The 22,644-nt window shown below is 49.7% G+C and overlaps 2 protein-coding genes across 2 annotated transcripts in view; both read right to left on the bottom strand.

The window, feature by feature from the left end:
• LOC130871432 (RIMS-binding protein 2-like) overlaps window positions 1–22,644 on the bottom strand; it is a 179,640-nt gene that overhangs the window by 142,331 nt on the left and 14,665 nt on the right. The window contains 8 exon segments of the mRNA XM_057764767.1: window positions 345–423; window positions 2,177–2,311; window positions 5,359–5,687; window positions 5,755–5,815; window positions 7,045–7,195; window positions 7,272–7,310; window positions 10,973–11,059; window positions 12,772–12,901. Coding sequence (XP_057620750.1) covers window positions 345–423; window positions 2,177–2,311; window positions 5,359–5,687; window positions 5,755–5,815; window positions 7,045–7,195; window positions 7,272–7,310; window positions 10,973–11,059; window positions 12,772–12,901 — 1,011 coding nt within the window.
• LOC130871431 (RIMS-binding protein 2-like) overlaps window positions 5,553–22,644 on the bottom strand; it is an 81,012-nt gene continuing 63,920 nt past the window's right edge. The window contains 1 exon segment of the mRNA XM_057764766.1: window positions 5,553–5,629. The gene's annotated coding sequence lies outside the window, so the exon portion shown is untranslated.

Raw genomic sequence — 22,644 nt, 5'->3', positions numbered from 1 at the left:
TGATGCCTGAGACATGGGAACACACGTAGAAGAGGTGTCCATGGGAAGGGGGAGACAGAGCCTAGAGAGATACAGCAATAAACCAAGAGCCCTGGGGCCACCAGAACATGAGAAGGATCCAAGACCCTCGGTCAGAGTCTGCCTGGGCCATGGCCATAGGGTACCTTAATTCAGCTGCTGACCTCTGGAGCTGCGAGGGAGCAAGCTCCTGGGAGCTCAGCTTGAGACACCGAATCACGGCAGCCCCGAAGAATAAAGTGTGATCTCAACCTGTGCACTCCCTGCCTCTCACCTGCTTCTTCTGCCCCAGCACTCGGGGTGGAGGTGTGGCATCACATCCCTACCTGTAGCGGGCAAAACACAGGTGCAACATCCCCGAGCTGCTTTGCTTGGAGTTGTTAGAGTTCCGGTCATTGTCCATTTGTGAGGAGTGATTGTGGTTTACACTTGGTGATACTAAAGGCTACATGTCACACACACACACACACACACACACAGTGATACAACTCCTTCCCTGGGCATTCAGGAAATCTGCCTGTAGTCCTACTGGGCTTCACTAGGAAAGTAGCCCAGTCTGTGAAACTCTCATGTAATGGGAATCACCTCCATAGACCTTGCTGGAATACTAGCTTGAACATCAGCAGGGACTTGGGTGCCCCCCGTCCAATGCTGTAGCCTAAGACACCAGAATGTCATACCAAGTAGCTTGTGGAAGACAGAGGTGACCACACCTTCTGCTTTCAGAGGGCTGTTGCTATAGAAGACCCCATTTGTCATCTCCAGGGGCATTCGATAAAACATGGAGATCCACAAGAAAGGAAAAAGTAGGGATCTTCTGGATAAGTGTTTTGAAAATCCCCAGCTGTGGGATTCTCCACTGAGGCAATAAGCCAAATCCAGCCAAATTAATGAGACTGAATTTAATCTGAGCAAAGCAGTTCCTGGGTGATTCTCAGGGTAAGAAAATAGGAGAGAAATCACGTGGCAGGGCTATGAGCCAGGTCTCAAATATCCTGTAGGTGTTCAGGTTCTCTGGGATTGTGATTTGTGGGCTGGTTTTCTTTGCTTTATGTTTAAAAACCACTTATGAGTTAGTACATGTGATAATTGTCTTTCTGGGTCTGGGTTACCTCACTCAAAATGATGTTTTCTAGCTCCATCCATTTGCCTGCAAAATTCAAGAGAGAGCTAATCTACATGGGAAGTCGAAAAAGACAAGATCTCCTGAGTAAATTGGGAGCATGGGGACCTTGGGAGAGGGTTGAAGGGGAGGGGGTGGCAGGGAGGGGAGTAGAGAAAAATGTAGAGATCGATAGAAATCAATTTAAAAAAATATCCTGCATGTGTGGTCTTGAGTGTCTCAGGGGGAGGAGCCTCTGCTTGGTGGGCTTTCTCAGGGACATGGTCTGGAGAGAGAGAGGTGGGGCTGAAGTAGAGCCTCCACCTAAACACCTCTCATTTCCCTCTTTCGCCCTGCAGTCTCAGGGTCTGCAGGACATAGGAGACGGCCACCAGAGTCCCTACACTGCAATAATCCCAGGAGCATGGTAGCCTTTCCTGGGAGGCCACATGCCTCTGAGATAAGGACACTTGACTCAGTCTCAGATAAGAGGGAGACTGAGTCCCAGTGTCCTAGGGAAAGAAAGTTCCCCTCCCACCCCTTCTGTGTATGGAAGGCAGAGTAGTCCTTCATGATGATGATTAGGCCATGCAGCTCCTTCCTGGGAGCTCTCCAGCACCACCCTGTGTGGCTTACACAGAGATTAGTGCTTTACAAGCGACCAAAGTCACACCTATCCCTACCCCCACCACCTCCCAGCTCTCCTCAACCAAACACCTGGCTTCTCGGGCATACAGTAACACCAATGGCCAACCTTCCTGGCTCACAGCCCCTCCCTGCCCACACAGCCAGTTCTGCTGTCTGCAGAACCCTCACCAGGACTTGGTTGTCCAGATACTGATGGAGTGCTTGTCCTCCCACCATATGTATTCCCCCCATAATATCCAGGACCTTGGCCTGTAAGCTGTAGGTCCCTACTTCCTGACACATGGTGGTTCACTAGGGATGGATGTAGAAAATTAACGGAAATGAAGGGAGAGGGCATGGAAGGATGGAGGGGCGGGGCATAGACATCCTCCCAGATACACTCTGGAGCCGGCTAGGTGGGACTCACCTCGGACTCAAATCTGCATCTTGGGCTGCTGGATCGTAACAGGAAGGAGGGCTTCACACACGGAGGCTCCAGCTTGTCCCCAGACAACAGGATATAGTCCCCAATCACAGAGTAGTGTCCAGTGGGACCCTCGTGACCTGGCCAGGACCCAGGAGTGGATGGGGGAAGGAGACAGGCCATCAGCACAGCATGCTAGCTACTTGCCTTCCCTGAGCTTTCCTCTCTCTGGTGTCTGTGTGAGGACCACCCACGTCCTAGACTCCTCAGACTGGTTCACTGCAGCTCTGGATTGGATCATCATGGGTAGCATATAGGCTGACTGTATTGAAGGCATGGCAGTCATATGTAATAGACAGCACAGGATGGCTGTACTGAGGGCTTGGTGGTGATGTGTGATAGGAGACACAGCAAGGCCCAATTGGAGAGGGTGAGTGCATCCTGAACTGGGGGTCTTTCCCTTCTGTTGGCTTGAAATTGGTAGGCTGTGAGGCCCAGTAGTCCCTCGGCCTTTCTGACTTGGATAGGAAAGAACATGCAAGAACAGAGTCTGCCCATAGAGCTGGGCACTGTAATATGGAGAGGCAGAGTCTGGACTTTCTGTGACATCACCAAAGGTACCTGAGTGGAGCTGTACCTAAAGCTACACTCTAGCTCTTCCCCTCTTGGGTGGCAATGACCTCCCTGTTCATACCGGTTTACATTGAAGTCTGTTGTCACTTTGACAAAAAAGAAAAGAAAAGAAAAAAGGAAAAGAAAAAAAGAAAAAGAAAAGAAAATTGTTCAATTACCAAGTTTCTGGCTAGAAATTATTTGATAGGAGGCTTCTCAGTACCAAAGCAGGTCCCTGAACACTATCCTCACAGTTACTGAGTTACTGTGTTACTGAGGCCAGACCTGCAGCACACTGACCCAGGATGGCCTGATCTAAACCCCAAAGCCACATTCTTTTACATCAGGATCCAAATATGAATTAGGACAGGGCCTTTCTTGGCACCCTCTGTTGCCTTCAGGTCCACATGTCTCTTGCCCGGGGCATCGAGCCGCTTCCTGAACTGCCCCATCAAGAGGTATCTCATTGAGGGACAGGAGACCAAGACTAAGTCAGGAAATAAAAAAGTGGCTAAAACTAATGCAATTAGCGACCTAGCAAACGCATTAAATAAAGAGGAAAACCCTGCTGCCTCTTCCAGTGTGGAAGAACCTGGAGTGCCTTATTCAAAAGAAAATAATAATAGTCTAAATAATCAAAATAATAAAATAAACAGCAGAAGACATAGACCACACTTTCCAATCACACGTGGACTCTGCTGATGCCAGAGTCCTAGAAGCAGAGAGGAGGAAGTGGTGGCCAGCTTGGCAAGGGAGTGGGAAGGTGTGGAAGCATTAGCGGCGAGGTCCTGGGCTCAAAGGGGAATAGGTTTAGGCCCTGGGATTCAATGCTGCATCTAGAGTGAGTGCATCATGCTATGTTGCTCCCATGCACAGCTAGGAAGCTTATGCCCTGGGTCGCATCACATGAGCACATCTCTAAGGGACAACAAGTTTAAATAGAGCTATTTAGAAGAGCAGGGGACGATTACAAGCAGTTATGCCACAGAAGAAAACGCAATATATAACTACCTACATATAACCATTATGGGCTGGGAGCCTCATAAGCCCCTCCCACAGCAGTCATGAAATGTCTACAAATCCTAAGGGGGGGGAGGTCCCATGAGCCCGTTCTTGACAGGAAGTTAATGGACCCAGTCCTGTGCAACTCTCCTGTAGACAATCATAGCTGCTGAAAGTACACGAGGGCACCAGTCGCTTCATGCCTGAGAAAAGTGGTGCATACCTGTGGCTGGTGCCAAACTCTTGTATTCCTTCTGAGTCAGAACTGGAGACAAGCCGTTAGAGGTGTGTGTGTAACCAGCACCCTCCCCCAAAGAAATCTTCAGCTCTGCCTCAGGTGGCCTCCTAGGATTTTGTCATGCTGAGAGGGTGATCTGTGTGACTCCCTTGCAGCTAGGATGCAAAATGGGAAGCTTCGGGTTCTCTGGGGAGAACAGAAACTGTCTTGTACCTTTCATAGCTTGGATACATTTCCCATTGGCCACTCTTTTAGAACCCAACCATCCCTTCTAGAACAGCCCCAGCTTCTTTTTTCACCACACCATCTATCTGAGAGCATCTGTCTGGGCCAAAGGCCACCTTGAAGCTTATCTGATCTCTTGCATCAGAACAGGGCTTCCTACACAACTCTGCCATCACAACCTTGATGTTAAGACATCACAACCTTGACACCCAGACACCCGGATGCACTCTGCTAAGTAAACAACCAGAAGGTTGGGGACAGTCCCATGCCCTCAATCTCGTTCCTCATAGCAACAGCCACTGATGTTGTCTGTCAGTTTCTGTGATCTAGAGCTAGAAGGAAAAATGTAATATCTGAGGAGCTGGGGGCGGGGGAAGAACTCCAGTGATGATGACACAGAGAGATGAGCATCGCCTCGTTTTTATAATTAAAAAAATCAGGAGCATTTCTCTATTTTGATAAGAACCAGGAGAGACTGGAAACTGTCTTAATAAAGTTACAAAAGGAAGTCTGGCATTAGGATCCCTATTTGGTCCCCTAATTAAAACAAATCAACAACTTGGGGGTTTGTTTTTTGATTTAAAGACAGGGTCTTGCACTCTAGCTAAGGCTGTTCTGGAAGTATCTGGAATTCTCTGGCATCAGTTCCTCAAACGCTGGCTTACAGGTCTGAGCCTGCAATCTAGATGGAGAGGGGCTACATAAGAATTGAGTTCCATCCCCAACATCCATGCAGAAAGCTAGACAGGGCAGCACATCCATAATCCCAGGGCTGGGACCATGGAGACAAGCAAAGCCCTGGATCTCACTCACCAGCCATCCTAGGTTAATCTGCACATCCCAGGTCAATGGAAGACCCCGTCTCAAAAGCAAGGTGGACGGTTCCTGAGGAACACCACCAAAGACTGACCTCCACATGCATGCACTTAGACATGCATGTGCACCTGTACCCACACAAGCATGCTCCCCCCCACCACTAGCGTATCCTAGCCACTCTATGAATGGATAAGGACACAGCAGCCTGGGCTGTCCTTAGTCCTGCTGTGGTAGTTCTTTATACTCTCCACCACAGGCCCCCTTTCCCAGCTGTTGCAAACATCTGCCACTTACCTTTGCGTATGGAAGTGGCTAGTCCATTCATGTACTGTGGGAAAGGCTTGCCAGGGGCCAAGGGGACATCCAGCAAGGCCACTGAGCTGCTGCCCAGCAGGTCAAAACTCCCAGTGTGTTGCCGGAACTTCTCCAGGTCCCGGGACAAAAGGTTAAACTGCTCACTCTGCACACGGCATTTCTCTTCCAGCTCTCGGACCTGTTCTCTTCGTCTGTTCTGTTCGTCTTCTTCTCTTCTTAGTCTTCTTCGTCTTCGTCTTCTTCGTCGCGACTCGAGAGAAAGGAGGATGCAAGACACAACAAAACTCGGCGCGCGAGGTTTATTGTGGCTTGCAGGAGAGAAGGGGAAAAAGAGAGAACAGATGGCGTTTCAGCCTTTTTAAAGGGTCCCCCCACGTGCATGCGTCAAGCGCCATGTTCTGCGCCTGCGCAGCCTTTGCGTGAACCGCTGGGGCTCCTGGGAAATGTAGTTCCCCAGGCGAGCCACGCTCAGGGGCCTTCTGGGGAATAACAGGACCTTGGACTGTACAGCAGAGGTGGGACAGTGGTCAGAGAGGTATTCAGTGGCGCAGATATGCACCGTGGCACATGTGGCTTTTGCGTGCACATGCTGTGTGCTTGTGTATGGCAGGGGCTGCTTCCACCTCCACAGAACAGCAGTGTCTGGTAGCCCAGCCTCACAGGCAGCCTGGCTGCTGGCCACCATGGGGAACAACAGGTGCCAAGAAATCTTGCCATCGCTCAGCTCTCAGCCAAGCATGGATTGTTCCAGGTTCTGCGTGCAGCCTGGGCACTTTGTGGTTGGCACGCCTGCTTGATATATGGAGCGTGAGGCTTAAACAGCACTGACTAGGGAACAGCCCAGCTGCCACCCCATCATGCAATGCCATTTCAATGGGTGCCCATCCCATGGGTCTGCAGACCCCCAAAGAACATGGCTTGCAGCAACACCAGGGAATTTCTACTTGGTATTGGGTTAGAAATACCACCGTCATTGGCCAATACCACCATGACACCTAGGGAAAGAAAAGGATCTCCCAGAGAAATGCATGGAAGAGAAGAGCAGTCAGCAAGCTCCCTCCTTGAGCAGGACAGGTGGGGAAGGTTGTCCCTGAATGCCGTGGGACTCTACTAGAATGTCAGCATCATGAGGTGAGGGTTGAATCTTTGTGCTTCCTGCTGCTCCCCAAAAACTTGAACCTGACCTAACTAAGTACCTAGCTGGTGTTCAATAAAGTCTTGTTTTATTACAGGCATGTGGGAATGTAGGGAAAAAATGGCTGTGAGTCCGTCTGTTGCCTGGCTTGATCAGGGCTCAGGAGTGTGGACAGTCCTCCTCTTCCACCTTCCATCCTCTTTAACCTCCTCTGCCTCTTCCCTTCTCTCTCTCTCTCTCTCTCTCTCTCTCTCTCTCTCTCTCTCTCTCTCTATCTCTTTTCATCCCTTCTCTCTCTCGACATCTCCTCCCTCCTCTTCCAGAGCTTCACCTCTCTCCTTTACCTCCTCCTCCTCCTCTTCTTCCTCCTCCTCCCATCCTCCTCCACCTCTTTTTCTTTGTTGGGGGTTGGGTACCAGAGACCACTTTAAGTTCTGAACACTCAGCCACCACATTGAGACCCACATTAGAAACAAAACATGATATACAGTAGGCACTCAATAAAGACAGCACATGCCTACCTTGCTCACCTGCTGGGCTCCGACTGGCATCTCCAGCACCCCCACCATGACCATGCTCCCAGCCCTCAGAGTCCCGGGCAGTTGTACTCATTCGTGCCTCAGAGGCCCTGCATGGGAGGCCCATGGCTTCCTCGCCCAGGAGCAGAGGAGAGATCGGGGCCTGCAAGAAAAGGGATGGCTTAAAACAGAGAGAGGGAAGTGATAGGGTGAGATGGAAGACATTTGACAGAACTCACCTTGCTTCTGACCTGGGGCCCTCCTTTCTTCCACGTCACCTGAAAAAAGAGAGAGAGAGAAATGACGCAGAGAGCTAGTTTTCTGGTGTCTGTAGAGTTCTCACCTCAGAGATACACAAGGGGATCAGTCTGTTACTGAAAAAAATCTTGAAGCATTAAATAAGTTTTCCCTCCAACCTCTTCCCTGAGCCTCTTCCTAGTGTCTCATTTCCTTATTGTAAGAGGAGACAAAAGCACAGACCAACAAAACAATGCCATTTCTTCTGCCTAGACAGGCAGGTCTGTCCAACCTTTGACACCACAACATAGCGTTGTTATCTGTGAATCCATGGTCAAGCACCACACAGCCACATTACCAAAAAAAGACTAAAAATTCTGCTTTTGTTCTAAATAAATTTGCAGTTCTGTTTGAGCTGCATGTGACCTGTGGACTGTGGGTTGGACACTCTGAGAGAGAGGGAAGGGTGATCAGGATGAAAGGTAGTTGGTAGGATGCACGCTCCTCAGGGACACAGTGGCTATTGACAACTTGGTGATTCTACAAGAAGTAGAAATGGCTCATGACACTCCGTAGAGAAAACCTTTGGCACCGGGCTCCATGACTCTGAGAAGTTGTCCTATGAGAGATCAGGTCAGGCACTTAGATTTGAGCCCTGTATCTCTAGATCTCTTTTGAGAAATGATGCCCCAACATTGTTGCTCCAGTTGATCTTACCATCCAGTGTTAATTGAGATTATTATAAGGGCTTCGTCTGGCCAGTCTAAGTGGTACTGTCCAATGAAAGTGTAATTTTATGGAGTCATTTTTCTTCCTGTTTGCCTCTCTCTCTTTTAATGAACACTTTAATTATTAATAACTATACTCAGATAACAGCCATGATATTAATAGTGCTGGTAATTTCCCTTTGCTAATTTCATTTCTACTCATCTTTCACTTTTAATTAGTCCAGTTGCAGAATTGTTTACAGTCAATAGAAGAAACAAAAGTGAAAATCAGGCATGGTATAGCACACCTATAACGCCAGCACTTGAGAGGTAGAGGCAGGAGATTAAGGTTCAAGGTCACCAAATCCTCAGATAAAAAGGGAGTTCCAGAATATCCTAGGCTACATAAGATTCTGCCCAAGAAGAAGAAAAAGAGAGAGGAGAGGGAGGAGGGAACAGAGAGAAGGAGGAGAGGGAGAAGAATTAGGAGGGAGGAGAAAAAGAAGAAAAAATGGAGATGGAAGAGGAAGGAAGGAACACAAGAAAACCAGGAAAGCCTTTTTAGCAGGTCAAGTTCCACAGGTTCCGTGGTATATTCAGGTGAGTGGGATACTCTCCCAATTACTAATTTTAATTTCTTATTTTGTGCTTTTCATTTCCCATAAAGGAAGACAGCAAGGTACTTGACAAGCTGGCTTTTCTAGAAAGTTCCCTGTGCTACTCTCCCAAAAACAGGTTCATGGAAAACAACTTAGGGACTAAGAAGTCCTAGACTAGAGACCAGAAGTTGATTGGCAAAAAGAACTTTTCTAGGACACCTCCAGGTAGACCAGTAAGCCGGGACCTGTCCAAGGTTCTGGAAGGGGTTGGTTTTGTCCTACCTTGAGCTGGAGTTCGGGCTGTGTGCCTGGATTCAAGTGTAGGCTGTTCTGGGGCAGCACGCTCACCAGCAGCCTGCTGGGGCTTGGTCTTCTTTATAGGCATGGGCTGTGGAAGAACCTGTTTGGGAAAACCCTTGAAGAACCATGCTCCTGAGCGCTTCCAGACCTGGGAAGGAAAGAAGGCAGGTGTGGGAGACATGGCAGCCAACTGCCAGTTTTTATCTTTGTTCCCATAGCTCTTGGTCATGACAGTGGCCACATGCATTTGTTCCATGACCTGATGGTCATTTTATTGATAGAGAAAGTTGAATGTTTGCCATGTCAAGGATCAATCCAATAGCTCAACGTCAGAGAGGGAAAGATTGTGGGCTCAATGCCAATTCTCTCATCTTGTAACAAGTACATCTTGTACTTGATATAAGAACTACATAATAATATAAGCCCCAATACTTGGAGGCAGGAGAATCAGGAATTCAGGTTTGAGGTTAGCCTGGGCTACATGAGACCTTGCCTCAAAGGGGCAAAATAAAACAGATGATCTAATCCCTGACAACTTCTTCAAGACCCCAAGTTTTTATCATGACTTCAGATTAGGCAAGATGATATAGGGACATCTGGAAGACTCCCGATTCCCATCTTGCTATTTGCTCTACAGGGTTACCAGTGTGGCACATAATAATGGGACTTTCACAACTTTGGTTCTCTGGCTTGTGTGGTCCAAGGGAATACCAGAGGGGTGTGCAGATGTGGAAAGGGGAGTCATGGTATATATCCCCTTGGCTCTCTCCCTACTGCTGGGTGGTGATGACCTCCTTCAACTTTCTTCCTGGTTACTGTGCCGTCCTTCCTCTTTTATTCAGACCAGGAAGTGAATTCAGAGCCCTGTCATCACTCATATTGGAGGGTCCCCTCCACTTTTGGTGTCCCCCACTCTGCCATGAATAGAACCTTCATCAAACCTTCCCTGTGTGTCCTGCTGTCCTGAGGCTGAAGGGAGAGAATGTGGTCTTTAAAACAATCTCTCCAAGGTAAGAATCTGGAGAACCAGCTGGGGATGACTGGTAAAGACTGGAATGACTGGGGATAAAGTCAAAATCACAAAGCAGGTGTGGGCAAGAGAAGGATTCTAGAAGAAAATGGACAGAGAAAAGGGAAGAAGGATGGGGGAGGCAGAGGTTGAGGTAGGAGTAAGAGAAGGAATCAAAAGTGAAGAGACAAAATATCATGGAGGAATGGAGAGGGTGAGGAGCAGAAAGCAGGGAGATGAGAAAGACAACAGGCACGGAGGGAGAAAAGATGAGGGGAGTTCTGTAGAGACGACTCAGTGGGTGGAGTACACACATGAGAACCTGACCTCAGATCTCTAGCACCCACATAAAATCTTGGCAGTGTGCACCTGTCACTTCAGAACTAAGGGGTCCCAGGAGCCCACTGGTCAACCAGTCTAGCTGGAGCCAAGAGCTCCAGGCTCAGTAAGAGACCTTGTCTCAAAATTCAGGGCAGAGACAATAGTGACAGACACTTGATGTTGACCTCGGATGCCACAAGTTCACACCTGGGCAAGCACACCATCACACACGTGTGTATACACTTATGTCACACAGAGAGAAAGAGAGAGAGATTTGGGGGAAGGGAGACTCAGAAAGTGAGGGACTGGGATGGGAGGGGAAATTGAAGGGCAAAGAAAGAGGCAAAAGAAAGAGAGGAGGGGGAAAGGCTACTCTGGCACAGGAAGAGGCCTTGCCATTTCACCAGTACTCATTACTTTTGTTTTTAGACAGTCTGTTCAGGCTGGCCTCAGATCCACTATGCACTTGAGGATGACCTTGACTCCTGATCTTCCTGCCCCCAACTCTCCAGTTCTAAGATTGCAGGTGTGCACCACCATGCCCAATTCAAGCCATGTTGGAATTTTAATCTGGGTCTTGTGTGTTAGGCAAACACTATCTACTGAACCAACCCCCCAGCTTTAGGCTGGTTCCTTTCTTACCAAAATTTTAGGACACAAGAACCAGGCCAAGCCCCAAGCTTCCAAATGCCATGGCACCCTCTCCCACCCTCATCTTACCCATGCCACCCCCATCCTCACCTCCAGACACAAGCCTGGCCACTCACCTCCCTCTGCTCAAGGCAGATCTTACACAGCCATACCGGATGTGGGCGGTTGTTGGAGGTCTTCACCCCACACTTGGTGCAGACATTCTGTGGACAAAACAGGCAGAACGCACACAGGTGAGGCCTAAGCACATACAAGTGAGGCCAGAGCACACAGAAGTGAGGCCAGAACACACGCAGGTGAGGACAGAGCACATGCAGGTGAGGCCACAGCACACGCAGGTGAGGACAGAGCACATGCAGGTGAGGCCAGAGCACATGCAGGTGAGGCAGGCTTTGGGCTGTAGGAGACTAGAGACAGGCAAGGAGGAAGTTGGGGAGCATAGGAGTTCAAAATCTCTCGGGGCATAGAAAGAACTAGAAGCCTTCCTCACTTCCTCCCAAGAGCAAGGCCAATTGGAATAGTTTCACTTTTAGCCTTGCTGCCAATGGCAAGAGCTGAATTCTTCCTCAAGTGTTGGAGGGGAGGTTTCTCAAAAAATTCATCCTGTGGGGTCTGGGTTCTCACCCAGCACATGGAGGAAGCCACTGGCATGATTTTGAAGAAAAGTCAGTGTATTCTTTCTGTTTATTGGCTTTTTTCCTTTCCCAGAAGACTTGAGACAATTTTAGCCGTGACCACACGTCCACCCACTCCAGTAGACAAGTAATGTCTGAATAATAGCCAGACAACACAGGGATACTCTACTCTGGGATGAGCTTCCATTGTCTGAAGACAAACAGGAAAACCCATAAGTGCATAAAATTACCTATCAGGGTAACTGCTATCATGAATTATCTTTCAGACAAACTTTCCCCAATACTGTATTTGTTTTGTTTTGTTTTAGACAGGTTTTTCTGTATTGCCCTGGCTGTCCTGGAACTCACTCTGTAGAGCAGGCTGGCCTTGAACTCACAGAGATCCACCTGCCTCTGCCTCCTGAGTGCAGGTGGCCTGAGCCACGACACCCAGCTAGTTCAATACTGTACTCTATGAGCTGCTTCGATCACAGGGCTGGAGATGCCCAGTGGCATGATGGGTTTCTCTAGCTAGGTGGATCACCAAATTCCTTGAGTGGTGTAAGGTGGACCAAAGACAGTCATGTCTCTGTTCTGGAGAGGCTGGATACACCCATTTCTGGGGGTCATGACAAGAACTCAGGGAGGGGCTTCCCTGCTTGGACAAATGCTCTTAAAATCCAAAGAATCCAAGTTGGCTGGAGAGAGGTTTTCTAAGTCTTTCTTTTAAAAAATAAATCATATATTTTTTACTAGTGCACACTTTTGAGTGTGTGTGGCCAGAGGAGAACTCTGTGGTGTTCTCATCTACATCACCAGGGTTCCAGGGTTGGACTCAGGTCACTTGGCTTGTACGACAGGTGCCTTTACCTGCTGAGCCATCTTGCCTGCCTTTGCTAAGTCTCCTGTAGCTTGATGCATGTTAAGGGAACAAACATGCATGTGTGGGTTCATGCATGTGCATGCACACACACACACACACAGAGTATGCTCTTCAGACCACACATCTAACTTACTAACTAACCCATAGTCAGGATCCTCATGCCCCAGACTTCTGAGTTCATCTTGCATAGACCTCAGCTCTAAGAGGACATAAAGACCTTCCATGGAAGGAACCAGAACCCAGCCGACCTTGGGAGACTGAGAATCCTGAGGGATTCACACCCTACAACTGTCCTTCAGAGGCCAAGCTCCATCCTTCAGACCCCAGGCCCCAGATCCACAGTCCAAATCAGTCCAGATCCCTCTTCCCCATGCAGGTGTTCAACAGGAAAGGAAGAAAGGAAGCGTAATACTGGTACCTTCTTACAGTCTTCACACACAACACAGGCAGATCCCAGCATGCCCAGCTGCTCTCCACACAGAATGCAGCGGTTCACACCATCCCCGGCCACATTTTTCCTCATGTTTTCCAGACGGTCCACCAGGCGCCTGGAGCAGAGACAGGGCAGTAAGGACCCCCAGGACCCAAGCAGAGGAGGACCCTCCATCTCTGATTCTACGTTCTCGAGGATCTGACAGTGGCTGCGAAGCCTTCCCTGGAAAGGACTTCCAATGCCAGTACTTCCAGAATGTCTGAGCTCACTCCAAGTCCAGGCTCCTCAGTGGCCATCAGTGCTGATGGCTTCAGGTTCAGGCCTCTCTTAGCTCACACAGCCTCCTCCAGTGATCGGCAACCAGAGTTCTGAGCTGGTCTCAGGCATCTGGAACAAACGCTTTCAAACTAAGCATACTGCAAGCACCTGCCAAAATGCAGATTCTGAAACAGGGGTCTGAGGTGGATCTTTCTAGAAAACTCTGAAGTCATGCTGCTTAATGCTGCTGGCCCAGGTTCTGACCGGATAATAAAGCAATAGGTATAAACATCGAACCCGCAGGCCCGGAAGGTCTTCAGTCTCAAGTCCTCTCCCTGCTCTTTCCTCAGCTGGGTGAGATGGCTCACATCTATAACCCTAGCACCCGAGGAGTAGAGGCAGGAGGGTTGCTGTGAGCCCCAGGTCAGGTTGTGTTCCAAGGTTATGGAGTGAGAGCCTGTCTCAAACAAAATGAAAGCAATGTTAACAAACAAAACCAAAAGGCTTGTTGTCTTATTCTAGACATCGGGCCAGGGCACTGGAACTGGGTTTGCTCATATCTTTGTGGTGTGTAGCCCACAATAAACTGAGGTCAATAGAGCCCTTGGAAGGACCTGGGAATCAGAGCCTCCAGAGGGTTGCCTGGCAGCCCTGCCCACAGCCATCAAACATGGACTCTGTCTGAGGGCCCTCTGGCTCCTGAAAATCATTTTCTGGTGGTCTCCCCATGAGTCTCCACAAGGGAGGAGTGAGGAGCAGCCTATAGGCCATGGCGCCTCCACTGTGACCTAGGCTACACCTCACTAGCGAGGGGCGGCAGTGCAGAGCCCAGGCTCACACTCGGCCCAGCATGTTCATCAGTCACCTCTCCCCATTAACTATCCCTATGGGCCCACAGAGGCAGTAACTGGTCCCAGAATGCCCCAGGTGGTGCTAGCTGCCCCTGAGGTGCACTTGCTGTGTGATGGGCCCCCGAGGTTAACACTTCATATGGGTTAACTGACCAAATCTTCCAAACTCCAGAACTCAGGATTCCCGCTATCTCTGGCTTAAGAAATTTTTACTTCGCCATGGTGTGAAAGAGACTCAGTTTAAAACCATCCTGGGTGGGGACATGGCTCGGGTGGTAGAGCATTTGTCCAGCATTCACCAAGCCCTGGGTTCTAGTCCCATTCACACAAATCAGGAGTGGTGGCATACGCCTATAATCTCAGCACTTGGGAGGCAGAGACAGGACAACCAGAAGTTCAAGGTCATTCTTGGCTACGTACTGAGTTTGAGGCTAGTTTGGACTACATGAGGCCCTGTCTCAAAGAAAATATCTATTAAATAAATAGACAGAAACTGCCCGTAATCTTTATCTCCTGCTAGAAGATAAAAATTCCATGGTGTGGTCCTCTTTCATCACAGTGTGCAGCAGCAGTGGGCCTGGCTTCCTGAGAGCCCACAATCACGAGGGAAAGCTACCGCATTTGACTGTGCACCGGGTCGCTAACACAGGAAAGTCATATGCATTTCTGACTAAGGATGTTTGCAACGTACAATGAGTTTATCCTGCCACCACCCTGGCACACTGGAACGATCCTCTGTGCTCCTGTGCCCGTGTATTCAGTTCAGAGAACTGAAGCTAAGTTGTTTACGGGAGCCACTTAGCCAAAAGGCAGTGAGCACTGAGATCAAGATTCAAGCAGTCTGTCCCAGGCCCTGTCCCTTCCTGCCACACACAGAGCAACATGCCAAGCAGTCCTGGGCTGGACTCTAGTGGAACCTCACCCTGACAGTCTTTCCCACACCAATGGCCTCTCAGTTATTGCCAAACCCTGGGCTGCACTAATGACCTCAACTGCTTCTCTACCCTGTGACAGGGCAGGGTAGTCACACCTGCAATTCAAGCATCTGGGAGGCCAAGGCAGGAGGATTATGAGCGTAAGGACAGCCTGGATACATAGAGCTTGCCTTGCAAGTATGAGAACCTGAATTTAATTTCAAAATCCAAGTTAAAAAAAAAAAAGCTGGGTGTGGGGTGCTCACGAGTAAGCACAGTAGTGGCATGGGAGGCCCCTGGGGCTCAGTGACCAGCAAGCCCAGCCTACAGTCTGGATAACAGAGTGGATAATCTCCTGGGGAGAGAGTGAGGACAGCCACGGGCAGAAGAAGGGACAGGATGCACGGTGACATTCTTCTTGTTGTGACTTCCTCTTCCACTGCTCTGGCTGGAAAATTAACCCCCCCCCCCGCACCTCAGTCCCTGCTCACTGTCTCTGACAGACAGCTGATAGAAGCAACTCAGCAGGAGGGGCCTTCACTTGGCTCACAGTTTCAGAGGGTCTCCGTCCATCATGGTGGAAAGAAGGGAGAGTTATTTAATCCACACAGAGGGAGCATGCGGAAGAGGCTGAGTACACCTGGGACCAGGGGTGGGATAATCTCCAAAGGTTGGTCCCTAGTGACCTTCTTCCTCCAGCAAAGCCCTATCTAGGGAAGTTCCACTGTCACCCCCAAAGAGCTCCCCTATCTGGGGGACAAATATTCAACACAGGAGCCTGGCCAAGGGAGTGGTTCAGATTTAAGGGATAGGATGTACCTATCATGGGGTCCCATGGTACAGAGAGGGTAAGAGGTTCACAAAGGTCACACAGCTACGGCCAATCTAATCTGTAACGTGCTTCACTGGAGAGCATTTTAAAGGAGTTTCCTGCTTTTCTTGGACAATAAGAACATCGATTGCCCCCACTTGCAAGCCTGCATTGTAACTGCCCTGCCAGTATGCCTGATTCTTCCATCATGCTTGAAGGCCTGCTAGCCCATATGTTTAAGGCAGGTCTCCTGAGCATACATTAGAGGTTGCCCAAGTCCTACAGACTGAATGAAGGTTATGTCCTGATGCCCCCAGCCCTTGTCACAGCAGTTAGGAGGAGGATATGAGGTGGCAGGTAGACCTTTCTTCTCCCAGGTCTCAGGAATGAGAAAGGCATCTCATATCCACCCGTATGGACACTCACTCGGCCCCAAATGTGGCCTACTTGGAAGGCCCCTAGGGCCAGAAATTTCAAATCTCGAAATAAAATTTTGCAAGGGGCTAGGTCAGAACCTTGCCCCCATGTGTGCCCAGCAGGTTCACAGCCTGCTGACAAAGCATTCTGCTCTTTCACGCCAGAACTATTTGTTCTTACAGTCTCAGGGGAGAGTTTGGGGCACACTGCGACCCCTCACTTCCTGTCAACCACCCAGCTCTCTGACAAAGCTCTCATCATCAGGTTTTGGCTCCACCTCGGTGACCAGTCCAACTAAGACTGGGCAGCCATGTTCAATCATGCAGCCTTGAGCAAGTGGCCCCCAAACCCATGGCCCATCTAGAGCCTTTGGGGAGCACATTTAATGCTTAGAGATGGTTCTGTGGGCTCAGAGCAAGATTCAGGAACCCACAGTTTTAAAGGGCTCCCTCTGTGCTCTGTACTACTTGGAAGTTTGGCCATGTCTGAACTGTTTGAGGTTTTGTTTGTTTGTTTTTGTTTTTGATTTTTCTGGTTCTGGGAATGGAACCTAGGGCCTCATGCAGGCAAGGCTGATGCTCCACTCCCAAGCCTTGGGCAGATCAGCTCCAGCTCCCCCCAACCAAATGCTGCTTCAGAAGAGGTGGGGGGAACCTCATATGAACCCTCGCCTCAATCTGCTAAGTGGGAAAAGAGCCCCAAGCCAGAGTGCAGAATTCGTCAGGCCGTGAAAGTGAGGTTGGGGTGTTAGGAATACCTCTGTTGTGTGCATCAAAGAAAAAACAAAAGAAAAATCAGAACACGGGCAGCGACCATTGTCCCTGTCCCCCACAGGAAGCATCTCTGATGGCTTCTCCTCTGCACTTTAACTCCTCATGGGGAGCACATGTAACCTTTCATTAGACAGGAAGAGACATCCCAGAGCTCGAGGTATGCAGGCGAGATGCTGAAGAGCGTGACTGGGGACCCTTCCTCTTAGCCAGTTACTGGCTGTGTTAGTGTTTTCTTAATTACAGCTAATTATTCAGCTCAAGCCGAGCAGAAATTGCAGATCCTTTACTCAAAAAATGCCGCACAAACAGACCCATAGAGTCTGGAAGGGACTTGCAGACATCCCTGTGAAATCTCCCAAGCCTGGCTGCCCGCCACTGTCTGCTTCTCTCTCAGCGATTCTTACGTCCAAGCTCCTGCAAAGGCTCATTAAGCCCTAAGCACTCCGTAGTTGTGCAAGCCCTGAGCTCTGAAATCATTCGTGACCCCAGCCCCAACACCACAGGGTCAGGTTTGTCACAGTAGTGGCCCATTCTCCGGTACCAATTTCTGTCCGAGCTAATTTTTGGCTGCTCTGATAAAGACCATGACCAAAAGCAGCTTGGGGTAGGAAAGGGCTTATTTGGCTTGTAACTTATAGTCTGTCACTGAGGGAAATCAGGGCGGGAACCTGGAGGTGGGAACTGACGCAGAGACCATGGAGGAACACAGCTTACTGGCTTGCCCCTTTCTCATGCTTCCCAGGATCACCAACCCAGGGGACGGCATCATGGGCTGGACCTTCCCCATCAATCATCAATCAAGAAAATGCCCCACAGACTCACTACAAGTCATTCTGATGAAGGCATTTTCTCAACTGAGATTCCACTTCCCAGGTGACTCTAGCTTTCATCAAGTTGACAAAAAAAACTAACCAGCCCAGTGACCTTGAATGACCTTGGCTTTCCTAGTACCATTTGCCTAGCTTCTGCTCTAAGGGGGTCATGTTAGCTGCCCCTTAAACCTCCTAATGTGAGCAGTGCTCGGAGACCTGAAGTCCCAGAGTCCAAACACCCAGATGTCCCTTCTGGTCCTTGGTGCTGAGATGGTCCTTAAGGGAGCCTGATTTGATGGCTGTCTCTTTTCCACTCATTCTATGCTCAAGCAATTAGCTGGCCACTGTGAGTAGCTGTCACTCTCTAGTTAGGTCTTTATATGCCTGATTAACTTTATGATGCCTGGTGCCATCCAGGACACATCCATCACTCGGAGGACTTGGGTGGTAACCTCCCCCATGCCCCAGGATGTACTTGGGAGCACTGGAAGGGCTGTGTCCTTGTACCCTCCTTTCTGGATAGCAACATATGACCTCTCAAGATGGCGTGAAGTGGGTTATCACTGGCCAGATGTTGCTACTCCGGTTCAGGAAGATGAACATGGTGGCAACACTGTAACCTGCTCAGTACCCCATACTGTGAGGAAAGGGGTAGTTAGGATGCAAGCATGGGTACCAGTTTTGGCTCTGCATCTGCCGCTTCCCAGCTCAGTGATGCCAGGTGAGCAATCTAGCCATTCTGAGCCTTAGCTCCTTGCCCTGTGACCTAGGGAGAACCAAGCCCTTCGCTCTGGGAATGTTATAGAGGTTAAATCATGTGTAGCATGCCTGGGTTACTGTGATATTCACTGATGGCTGATGACTTTTATACTTTCTGTACTGTGTGGTTGTCCTGTGTGTCTCTATGACAGGGTGTGATAGTATGCTTGAGAACCTGTCCCCATTATTTTTAAGAGGCCATGATAACCATAGGGCTCAAGGCCTGTTCTAGACCCACATCACATAGGACAGTGCTTCTCAGTCTTCCCAATGCTGTGACCCTTTAATACAGTTCCTTTGGTTGTGGTGACCACCAACCATAAAATTATTTTGTAGCTCCTTCATGAATATAATTTTGCTACTGTTATGAATCATCATGCAAATATGTGATATACAGGATATCTGATCTAAAATGCTTGTAAAAGAGTCAGTCAGTCCCCAAAGGGTCATGACCCACAGGCTGAGAACCATTGGCATAGGAGAATACCTGCACCTTGGCACATGCATCTATGTCCAAGAACACACCTTTACACATAACCATGGCTCCTGGGCTCCTGGAAGAACCCATCCCTAGCCTGTTCGGCAGAGACCAGTAATTGTTTTTGTGAATCTCTGGCCTCCGCGACCCCCACCACAATTCATGCTGCCAGTTAGCACGGTTGTGGATCCTGGGATATAGAGGAGACAGATGGCTTTCTGCTGCAGGGGGAACCAGCATGACCAAATCCTCCCAGCCAACCTAGGTGTGGTGGCTTGTACTCTGGTCCCGGAACCAGCATGGAAAATGGCTGAACCATGTGGTCCCACCATGAGCAGGCAGGCTAGAGCAGCTGCTGCACTACCTCACAATGATTCTCAATCTGGACGGTAAGTAGGTGCCATGCTGTCTGTCTGTCTGTCCCTGTTTCCCACCTCCTCTTTCCCTGCCCCATCCAGTTTCCAAGCAGGGTGGTATTAACATGGCCCTTATTGAGCTTCCGGGCTGTAGTATTGTTAGAAGCAGACATGGTCCATCTGCCACGATCAGGAGTTGTCTACCCTGGTGGAAGCCAGCCCCGGGCTCCCAAGCAGGGCTCACAGAACCTGTCCTTAAATGGCCAGGCTGCCCCCCATCAATTCGCCCGCCAAGCAACCACAGTTCCCATCTCACCTTGGGGCATTTAGGTGCCAGGTGCTGTGCTAAGTACTCCCCACCAAGTTTTCCTTGATCAATGAGCACCTGTGAGATCAATTCTATTATTTACCCCCACTTACAGATGGGGACACGAAGGCACGCAGAGAGCAATCACTCGCAAGTGGCCCTGATGACTGCGCTAGCTGCCCTGACTTTGGACAAGGGAAGTCTTGTGTCATTGTGACTCAGGTTTTGCTTCTGCGCCATTTCCCATCATGATAAATGGAAGTGAGGTGACGCGGCGCAGTCCTGCGAGTGAGACAGAAGCCTCATCAATCTGACGGATATCCAAGACACCTGGAATGCCTGTTGCCTGCGTCCCTCCACCATCTGTCAACTGCCCCCCGCCAATCACACTCCCCAGAGGCAGCACACATGAAAGATGCTCAAGTACAAAGTCTCCAGGGGACACAGGAAGGCTTTGCATGCCTGGGCAAATGGCTTCAGATTCTTCAGATGCTTGGCAGCAGTGAGCCTTCCTCTCCCCCAAGGACATTACACGGGGGAGACGAAGTGATCAGAATCTGAGAGTTCCTGGCATGGGGTGTTCTCTGTGGAACAGCAAAATGGGACTACAGCTGTGGGCTAGTCTAAGCTCCTGCTCCTCGTTCCATTGCCTGTGTGGCTCTGGGCAGGTTGCTTAACCTCTCTGGGCTTCAGTTCTCTCCTCCATAAAATTGTGGTGTTATACTGCACTGGGCTTGGCACTCTATGAAGAGGGGCAGACATTGATGATTTAGTTCAGTGTTCTCTACGATCATCCCCCCAAAGGTTGATTGGAATTACATCAGACTCCTCAGCCCATTTCTTCTGTCCATGAACCACAGGGATGACTTTGTCCCCCAGAGGCCACTGCTTAACGTCTGGAGACATTTTTGGTTTTCATAGCTGGTGGTGTTATCTACAGGCAGCTGAGAGGTGGAACCCAGAGATGCTGCTGAGACATCATACGATGCACAGCACAAGCCTCAATATGAAGAATTTCCCAGGTCCACACGCAGGTGGGTATTGAGGCTGAAAAGCAGGGCATGAGGGGAACTTGGGAGCCACCCAACTGGACTTCTGGCTTTGCAGATGGGTTATGGGATGTCTCGAGGTTCAACAGCCTCAGTGACAGCCCACCCACCCGTGCTATTCGCACAGCATGGCCATTTACAGTCCTTTGATGGCAGACACTGGGGCAATTAGGGAAATTTTAAAACTGCCGTTTGCTTTGGTACCAACAGGTTCCACGGAGCTTCAAAGATGGAGTGTGTGCGTGCATATGTGTGTTTGAGTGTGTGTGCACGTGCATGCAGCCATGTGTGGAGATCAGAGGTCTTTATCGCTCTCCTTCTTACCTTTGGAGACCAAGTCTCTCATTGACCCAGGCTGTTGCTCACTGATTCTGCTAGCCTGCCGGCCAATGAGCCCCTGACATCCATCCTCTGTCCCTAGCTCCTGCTGGAGTTTAGATGAGGGTTGAGATCCCAACTCAGGTCCTCACATTTTCTTGGTAGCTATTTTTACTAACTGAGCCAGCCTCCAGCTTCAAGGTTTATTTACTTGCTTGTGTTGTTGTTGCTGTTGGGTTTTTTTTTGTTTTGATTTGTTTGAGACAAGGTCTCACTCAATGCTCAGAATGACCTTGAACTTGATATTCTGCCTCAGCCTCCCGAGTGCTAGGATTACAGGCACACACACTAAATACGGCTAAGGTTGAACGGATAGTGGAAGAAAGCTTTTATCTAACAGCTGGGGAAACTGAAGCGCTACTTAGCAGTTTTTAGCTTTGGGAGGTTACAGAGAACCTATTAAAGCTGATGGGGTCCATGGACAGTTGCTTCTTGTGAAAAGATGAACATGTGCGTAACTCTATCCCGACCCTGACTCACACTCCACTCTGGAAGGCCTGGGCTGCAGACTACCGTGTAGACGGGGCAGGACTGACCTTGCTGTCTGTGTCCTTGCCCAGCCATGGGAAGGACATCTCCTAAGGACAAACACTGTGGAAAAATTCTGTATCAAACAGTTGGGATGGGGGATGTGAACCCCAATAGGGAAGTGGCCAGGACACAACAGGTCTTTCTTCATCTCTCTGACTCCTTCCTCCATCATCGAGTTGGGAGCCAAGGTTAATGATAACTCTAATTACTTTTTTTGAGCCCGTCTGTTTCAGGAAGCTGACCGTGAACTGAGCCACCCAGCTGCTGCCTCTTTGCAGGCAGGATACGTGCAAATGCCTTGGAGGAGATCCAGACAGAAGGAAGTGCAATGGGGACACAGAAGGACAGCCTCATGGACGGAGGCTCTGTCACGTAGAGGGAGTGGGGGTGCAAATGAACTTTCTAGGCAAAAGACTTAGCACATCTAAAAGTCCAGTGACAATCAGTGTGTTTTGCTCAGTTGGAGCCCGTTCCCACTCAGAGGAAGCCTCCAGTAGCCTTGTTTCCATGGAGATGTGGCATGGCTGTGTTTGCTAACACATGGAGTGAGAGATCTTTTTTTCCTGAGGCTATACGCCTGATCCCAAATTCCGGGGGACAACCCTGAGCCTCCCGTAGTTCTGCCAATGTGCACAGCTCAGAAGGAAAGATGACGGTCAGTCACATCTTCCCCTGCACACACAAGCTATCCTCTTAAGGAGATGGAACCTTCGACCATGGCCTCAGTCCCAGGCCTGGCCATAAGGACGTTTGGTGACTTCCAACTTTGCACTCCTGAGACCTCGCTGTGAAGGAGCAGGCTAGCGGTGGGCTACTGAACGAGGAAGGACCCTCCAGTGTAGTGTAATCCCACTGCCAGCTGCACACAGTGCCCCACAGGACAGAAACCATCCAGCAGAGCCACGCCTGAATTCTTAACCCCTTCAAGTCTGTGCCAGTTAACCATGGAGAACAAATCACCTGTGCCCGGAAAGGGAACGTATGCAAAGGAGGCAGTTGGACAGGATTCTCTCCTGGTCATCATGTCTCTCTCCTCATATACTGAGCAGGGCTGAGCTGGGGAGAGGGTGGAGGGCACGTGAGCACTGAGGCTCTGGGATGGAGCTGCAGGAAGGCAGTTGGGGACTCTGCACAGCCTGGGGCTCTCCTGGGTTCTTACTTCCA

The sequence above is a fragment of the Chionomys nivalis genome, chromosome 3, assembly GCF_950005125.1.
Source record: "Chionomys nivalis chromosome 3, mChiNiv1.1, whole genome shotgun sequence".
Classification (NCBI taxonomy): domain Eukaryota; kingdom Metazoa; phylum Chordata; class Mammalia; order Rodentia; family Cricetidae; genus Chionomys; species Chionomys nivalis.
The sequence above is the reverse complement of the archived record's forward strand: the minus strand, read 5'-3'. Positions and strand labels throughout refer to the sequence as shown.